Below are 8505 nucleotides of genomic sequence, written 5' to 3'. Positions count from 1 at the left end.
TATTACCCCGAGCTGGCTCCGCCTCCTGAAACCATCTGGGCATAACCATTTCTATCAGAGGGGTGGACTGAATGAATGGGGAGGAATAACCACGTCTAGTCCCTCATTAAACATATTAACCCCTTCAATCCCAGGGGTTTTTGGTACCTCAAAGCCCAGAGCAATTTTGCCATTTTTGGGGTATGTCGGTTTAGCGATTATTCTCCTTTCCTGTGAATAGAGTACCCATGTAAACTATATATTGTTTTTTCAAGGAGAGATAGAGCTTTCGTTTGATACCATAGTTGGATGATTAGCTGAAACCTCATTTATATAGATTTTCCAGACTTTCCCAGCACCAGGGAGCATACTATAAGGTGTACACTTTTGTATAATTTTTATGCCTATGGGGGTTGTGAACGGGGCAGGAGGGTTATACTGGATAGATGTTATGCTAGGGCAATGGGAAGTAAGGATTCTTAATAATTTTTTTATTATCTTTTTTTCAATTTTTTTTTATTTTAATTTTTTTATATTATTTTTACACAGAAATGGTTAGAGGTCCTCCTAGGGACCTCCTGAACATGCCAGTGATGTCACAATGACATCACAGCTCACATTATAATTTTTTTTTGTATTATATATATATTATTATCCCGCAGGGGATATCCTGTCCTCCGATGACCTTCCGGGTTACGTCAGCAGTGACGCAACCCGGAAGGGAATGCCCGATCACGCAGTTTCAAAGTTACAGTGTAACAGCTTACCGGCTTTCATGCCGGAAGCTGTTACGGGAGATCGGGCTGTCAAACGACAGCCTGGTCTCCCGTGCAGCGGCAGGGATGTGTCCCTGACTCTGCACGAAGGGCCGGACGTACCGGGACGTCCATAGGGGTTTCTTAGTGGGCATTTTTTGGACGTCCCGGTACGTCTATAGGGGATTGAAGGGGTTACATTTTTGCTCTGATAAATGTATTTATTTATATTTCTGCAAGAATTAACCCCCGATGAGCTGGAAGATGAACACATTTTACTACAGCACAGCGAATTAACCCCCGGGGGCCCAAAAAGAGCATCTCTAGATATTGATTGGATCCCGTTAATGGATTTATTGATCACTGGGCATGAAGTCACGGAAGCTTTTATGGATATTCTCTGCCGGTCGGTGGAACGTTTGCCGCGATTAATAAAGCGAACGCGGATGACTCTCTGTGCGTTTTATTGGAGGGGGTTTAGAGGCGGAGTTCTGCTCGTCCAATCAGAGGAAGTCATTGGATTCAGAGGTAAAGGTTGGCTTATAATGGACAAATTATATCAAATACCGGGGGGGGGGGGGGGGGCTGAAGTTCTCCAATTGTACAGCGCTGCAGAATATGATGGCGCTATGATAAATAATAAAAGCTGGGGCTTTGCCTCGGCCGGGGGAGGGGATTGGGGTATTTAAGCATCAGGGCAGCCAAACATTGCATTGCTTGGTACAGATGTGAGCTGGAAGAGACCTAAAATCTAAGTCGCTGAGGGTGATGGGAGTGACAGAAATGGGCGAGGAACAGGAATTTCCATCATTCTGTTTATTCTCCAAATATTTACATTAAAAAGCAGCAGGTGGGAGGGATTTATCCATTTACAGGCGCTTGCTGGAGATTAACCCCCCAGGGGGGTAACTACAAAGCCTGCCCCGGCACCTGTAATAACACTTCCAATCAGGGGTTAAGGGCCGATTCCAGTAACCGCTAATGAATAAAAGAAGGCGAGTCGGGTCACCAGATGCTGACTGCGGCCCCGTGGACTTCATCAAGGTCCACCGCCTGATCTCACCGGGGTGGAATAAACACTCAGAGGACACCTCATAGCCGTCCTATCTTCATATTTTGGCCATGTGACACACGCCAAATATTTATTAAAATCACAAGGAAAGGGGAAAATGCCACAGAGGTCTCCACGCCTGACGCCACGTGCCGGGGGCAGCATTCCTGGCGGGAGAGCCCAGATTGCCCGTCTAGGAGAAGCTCTGGACACGGTGGGTGCTGCAGGGGTCGTGGGATCAGCGAAGGGGCCCAGCAGACGTCACAAAGAGCTACGATAGAGAAGAGCTGGTATATATTAGATTAGATTAGATTGTCAGCTCCTTCGCGCAGAGCCCTCCTGTTCAGATTGTTAAGTGACGTACTGCTCGTTATGTACAGCGCTACAGGATATGAGGGCGCTATATAAATCAATAAACAATAATAATATCAGAAGGATAGAGAGTGGGCGGGGGTTCTTCTTATCATACAGACCCCGGCGGACTCTCCATGTTACGATGCGGTAGCATATAACGGTATTTATGGATCTCACACCGGGGGGGGGTTACTCGTCTCCGGAGGACTCCTCTGGTGTAAGCAGGGTTCTAGGTTCATATGGCGGATACGTCTCTCCCCAGTGCCTCCAGCTGCACATCATAGCTGCCATTCAACCAGATATCAGCCTAGTCTACAGACTCGGCCCCCTCTGAGGGCTCTTCTTCCCACAGGCTTATCTCCCACTCCAGGCGTTTAACCCTTCGCCACATCTTCACCGCGCTGGACTCCAGTTCGGCCAGTAGTCGGGCCAGCTTTGTCTGCAGGGATTCCAGGTTCGCTTCCAGCCTCCTCACCTTCTCCTCCAGCTCTTGCTGTTTGGCCGCCAGCTCGTCCGCCAACCGCTCGTCCAGCTTGTTCATTTTTAGCAAGATTTCGCGCCCCTTCTCCTCCAGAATGGATTTGGCGCCCGGGTACTCGGTCAGCACTTCCGTGAGGTCCTCCTTGGAGAGGCAGAACAGGTCGGAATAGCCAATGCTCTTGATGTTGGCGGTTCTGCGGTTCCCCGACGTGTTACCTACACAGAGGGCCAAAAAGTCACAGATTTTGGTCATTCTCATTACGCTCCAAGATTACGACGACATAGAAAGCCGCGAAGAGCCACGATCTATCTAGTCTGCTTCTTCTACCTGCTTGACCCCATCTTAAGCCAGCTCTAGCTTCACGCTTATCTCGAGCTCTTATTACCTCCGGGTTTACCTCACCTTTAATGTTCAGGATGCTGATTTCTCCAAAGTAGTTTCCTTCCCCCAGCACGGCGAACTGAGTCACCCCGTCATCCGCGACAACGGCCAGTTTGCCCTCCTTGATGATGTACATCTCCCTCCCAATGTCCCCCTTTTTGCAGACGTACTCCCCCGGGCTGTAGACCTGAGGCTTCAGCTTCAGAACGAGCTCCTCCAGCAGGCTCTTCTCACAATGCTGGAAGATCTGCACTTTGCTGAGCGTTGGCAGGTGGACGCTTACGGCGACTTCGACCCGGAGCTTCTCGGGCAGGTGCTGCAGAATCACATTCTCGTTGGTTAGCTTTTTGTTGATCTGGAGATGATGGTGCCAAGAGATTACCTTCTTCTTCAAGGATCTGTTGACCTTGTACATCTTCAGATACAGCTTCACTTGGTCAATGTTCGGGTAGAAGGCCTTGTCCGCATTGTTCATGTTGGAGATGATGGAACTGATACTCCCCATGATAGTAGCAAAGCCAAGGACCGCGATGAGGAAATCGACCACCATGAAGATGTATTCCTCCTCCTGCATGGGAGCGGGAATGTCCCCAACGGTGGTGAGGATGAGGGTGGAGAAGTAAAAGCTGTACAGATATTGTCGCTCCAGCCGTCCAAAGTCTGGGTCGGTGATGTTGGGGTAGACCCACTCATCTTTGCCGAAGCCAATGTAACTGGATAAAGCGAAATAGATGCAGCTGTTCCAGTGGATCACCACAAAGATGTAGGCCATGAGCTTGCAGATCCGGAAGGCGTTGGGGTAAGGGATGCGGGTCTCCGTTCTTTCAAAGGCCTCGAAGAGGGGGTGGAAGTGCAGGAAGCGATTGACTCGCACGGCTGGAGTGTGGACTCCAAACCTGAAGTAGAGAAAATCAGTCGGGAGCACGGACAGGACGTCCCAGCGGAATTTGGAGGAGAGCATATACTTCTTAGCAATCTGCCCCCGGTGGGTGACCAGGACCCCTTCTTCCAGAAAGCCTAGGAGAAGGGCAAGAGGTTCAAACAAGACCGGGACAGCTACATTTAGAATGGCGGAGGTACTGTGGGGTAAGGAAGGAAGGAAGGAGGGGCATTTTCAGAACCAGTTTACAGCTTATTTGCTGCCCCCCGTATTGTGTGCAACGAACTTATAGAAATGCGCTCAACAATTCTGTATTTTCACTGCAGGAGATAAGCAACGCGGCTTCCCCGGCACGTCTGTAACAAATGTTTCTGCAAAAGCGATGCGTGTGTCCCCCCCACCCCACCCGCCGTCGGCCGCAAGGGCCCCCCGCGCTTGCCCCCCCCCCGGCGGCCGCAAGGGCCCCGCACGTGTCCCCCTGTGATTGTTTTTGATGTAGTGCCCCCTCTGGGTGACAGATGTGTCAAAGACAAAGTCCCTTGGCGACTATAGAGGACCCATTAATACCCAGAATGCCCCCTGTTGTGGTGATACTCACCGGTATGGAAGCTGGCGATAATGTCCATCACATACAGGAGGTCACACAAATAGTCCAGACTCAGCCAGACGCCCAGGTACCGGAACTGAACCTCCGCAAAGCAGGACCTGGGAAGAAAACAACGGCTAAGGGCTGTCTGCACATAATGGGGGGTATTTAGAGTGGGGGCAGGGGGCATTTGCCTACTTGGCCGGTCTAAATTATTCAAACAGGGTCAGACCGACTTGGACGAGCCGATGTAATGCGTTGTTACCCGACCCCGAATTATAACCGAGTGTGAGCAGCCATAAGGAAAGGCTGTGAGAGGATTGGCTATACGCAGAGAGAGAGTCAGCGAGAGGGTTGTGTATACGCAGAGAGAGAGTCAGCGAGAGGGTTGGGTATACGCAGAGAGAGAGTCAGGAGAGGGTTGGGTATACGCAGAAAGAGAGTCAGTGAGAGGGTTGGGTATACGCAGAAAGAGAGTCAGTGAGAGGGTTGGGTATACGTAGAGAGAGAGTCAGCGAGAGGGTTGGGTATACGTAGAGAGAGAGTCAGCGAGAGGGTTGGGTATACGCAGAGAGAGAGTCAGTGAGAGGGTTGGGTATACGCAGAGAGAGAGTCAGTGAGAGGGTTGGGTATACGTAGAGAGAGAGTCAGCGAGAGGGTTGGGTATACGCAGAGAGAGTGTCAGTGAGAGGGTTGGGTATACGCAGAGAGAGAGTCAGTGAGAGGATTGGCTATACGTAGAGAGAGAGTCAGCGAGAGGGTTGGGTATACGTAGAGAGGAGAGTCAGCGAGAGGGTTGGGTATACGCAGAGAGACAGTCAGCGAGAGGGTTGGGTATACGCAGAGAGAGTCAGCGAGAGGGTTGGGTATACGCAGAGAGAGAGTCAGCGAGAGGGTTGGGTATACGCAGAGAGAGAGTCAACGCGAGGGTTGGGTATACGCAGAGAGAGAGTCAGCGAGAGGGTTGGGTATACGCAGAGAGGGGGTCAGTGAGAGGGTTGGGTATACGCAGAGAGGGGGTCAGCGAGAGGGTTGGGTATACGCAGAGAGGGGGTCAGCGAGAGGGTTGGGTATACACAGAGAGGGGGTCAGCGAGAGGGTTGGGTATACGCAGAGAGAGGGTCAGCGAGAGGGTTGGGTATACGCAGAGAGAGGGTCAGCGAGAGGGTTGGGTATACGCAGAGAGGGGGGTCAGCGAGAGGGTTGGGTATACGCAGAGAGGGGGTCAGCGAGAGGGTTGGGGTATACGCAGAGAGGGGGTCAGCGAGAGGGTTGGGTATACGCAGAGAGGGGGTCAGCGAGAGAGTTGGGTATACGCAGAGAGGGGGTCAGCGAGAGGGTTGGGTATACACAGAGAGGGTCAGCGAGAGGGTTGGGTATACGCAGAGAGAGAGTCAGCGAGAGGGTTGGGTATACGCAGAGAGGGGGTCAGCGAGAGGGTTGGGTATACACAGAGAGGGTCAGCGAGAGGGTTGGGTATACGCAGAGAGAGAGTCAGCGAGAGGGTTGGGTATACGCAGAGAGGGGGTCAGCGAGAGGGTTGGGTATACGCAGAGAGGTATGATGAGAGGTCCGTGGCCCGTACGTGCCGGAAAGGGCTTCTTAAAGCCTCGGCTCCCAATTTTGCTGCCAGGGAGGGGGTAGGTGCTGCTCTCACGGGTCCTCCTCTCCACACAGAATAACATGGGGGGTAAATAGGCGCCCCTCTCAGTCACCCCCCCCCAGAGAAGGCAATCATTAGTCACCCTATCCCTGTTCAGAGAGTATAATTTATTCCACCTCGTCTGATTGGTCACTTTGTATAAATACTCCTGTTTTTTTGGTTTATCCGATGCCCATCGCCCTGCCCTCATTACGAGGGGTGAGAAGTTCCCAAAATATGTCCCGATCCTGAAGGACCTGAGAAGGAGATCAGCAGCCATGGCCAGGGACCTTCACCACAGACCGCCGCTGTAACTGCACTCGCTAGTTTTTAGCGCATGCACGGGCACCGGGGCATTTCACCTCTTACCCCACTCCCAGGCTCCTGCTTCTGGTCCCAACCACACGACCTAAACATCCCTGAACTCCAGATAATTCTGAGCACAAACCCCACATAACCACCGACCTCAACTCGTGACTGGCCTCAGGGGCCACCGGATACGTTTCAGATGGCCATGTTCCTCCATCACTTCGATGGATCCATGGGGTCCCTGCTCTATCTAAGCCCCTTTCTTGCCCCGGGCTCTCCTGTTCTCTATCCTGCCTTCACACTCATCTTCAGCACGGAAACCGGTGGGGAACCTCTTCCCAGGAACCGCCACAACCCGACACTTGAACATGTGAGGAGGATTAGCGCAAGAAGGGCAGTAGGGTAACAGAGAGGGGCGAGCGAGGAATTCATGAGAGAGAGAGAGAGGTTAGGGTTGGGGTAGAGTAGAGTGGAAGTCAAGATGTCCCTCCTACCTGCAGATGATGACGACCCAGTTGTATGCGACAGGAATGACCATCACATTGAGCCAGGAATAGTACCAGTCGCCCGACGGGTCCAGGATCCAGGCGCGTTTCTGGGTGCTAAAGAAAACAGGACGTGGTGGAACTCAATGAGATGTTCTTCTTCTCCTCACTTCTCCCAGCCGGTCTCTCTCTCCGAGACACCATTCGCCTCTCAAACGCTACACGTGCCGGCACCGATCACTGACCGATCACCAACGCAACAACAGGAGCGCCACCCGATGGCACCCCAACCCTTTACAAACTTTAATTGTGGGGCCACCTCTGTGGCTACCAGATAACCACCAAAAGCCCCCCCCAGTGCCACCATCAGCCCACGGACATCATGGAACAGACGTGGGGACGCTGGTTAAGGGCTGTCGGCCCCACGTCGCACGCGGACGCCGTGCTCTCCATACCTGGGGTTTACAGTAGTCTCCATGGGTTTGCTCCAAGACTTGATCTCCTCCTTTTCCATGCGCTGCCCCCCGCTGGGCCATCATCTGCGTCAGGGTATCCATTCTTACTGGAGTAAGGGGCACTCGTCACCCCCCCGCACCCCGAATCGATGGAGGATTCAGGACCGAGCCACACAACCTGCCTCACAGCCAAACCTTAGCAACACTTCCAGGCTCGGAGCCAGCGGCCCCCTGGGGACCCGAGACGCACCTGAGCCTCTAACTGCAGCGTTAAAAGACCGTAACTACATGTAATGAGCAGCCGCGTCTCCTCCCCAACTCATTATCCCAGCCCTGGGATTACCATCAAACCGAGTGACACTCACACTCAGCAGGTGACTACCAGAGTAACGCATGACACACTGAGCAACTGACTGCCAGAGTAACACGTGACACTCACACTCAGCAAGTGACTGCCAGAGTAACGCGTGACACCTCACACTCAGCAAGTGACTCCCAGAGTAACACGTGACACTCACACTCAGCAAGTGACGGCCAGAGTAACGCATGACACACTGAGCAAGTGACGGCCAGAGTAACACGTGACACTCACACTCAGCAAGTGACTCCCAGAGTAACACGTGACACTCACACTCAGCAAGTGACTCCCAGAGTAACATGTGACACTCACACTCAGCAGGTGACTCCCAGAGTAACGCGTGACACACTCAGCAAGTGACGGCCAGAGTAACACGTGACACTCACACTCAGCAAGTGACTCCCAGAGTAACACGTGACACTCACACTCAGCAAGTGACGGCCAGAGTAACGCATGACACACTCAGCAAGTGACGGGCCAGAGTAACACGTGACACTCACACTCAGCAAGTGACTCCAGAGTAACACGTGACGCTCACACTCAGCAAGTGACGGCCAGAGTAAACGCGTGACACACTCAGCAAGTGACTCCCAGAGTAACACGTGACACTCACACTCAGCAAGTGACTGCCAGAGTAACACTCATGTTAAACAGGTGACTGCTGAAGTGACACACTCTTGGGTTGCATTTCAATGTCTGTCCATTACCCCCAAGACTGGGGTAAATCCTGAGCATCTGCCCATTCACCCGAGACTGGGGTAAAAACCAGAGAATCTGCCATTCACCCCG

At 52.4% G+C, this 8505-nt stretch overlaps 1 protein-coding gene across 1 annotated transcript; it reads right to left on the bottom strand.

The window, feature by feature from the left end:
- Positions 1–2446: 2446 nt before the first annotated feature.
- On the bottom strand, positions 2447–7020 carry LOC149274578 (cyclic nucleotide-gated channel alpha-4-like; the record flags this gene model as incomplete). Its single annotated transcript, XM_089505287.1, has 4 exons — positions 2447–2835; positions 3023–4018; positions 4480–4586; positions 6913–7020. Coding segments are annotated over 4 exons (1600 nt in total), but the record flags the coding sequence as incomplete, so codon positions are not given.
- Between the last annotated feature and the right edge of the window lie 1485 nt (positions 7021–8505).

The sequence above is a fragment of the Sceloporus occidentalis genome, unplaced genomic scaffold (genome assembly GCF_023333645.1).
Source record: "Sceloporus occidentalis isolate IW3139 unplaced genomic scaffold, rSceOcc1.0.p SCAF_322, whole genome shotgun sequence".
Classification (NCBI taxonomy): Eukaryota; Metazoa; Chordata; class Lepidosauria; order Squamata; family Phrynosomatidae; genus Sceloporus; species Sceloporus occidentalis.
Note: the sequence above shows the minus strand (reverse complement) of the source record. Positions and strands in the feature narration are given on the sequence as shown.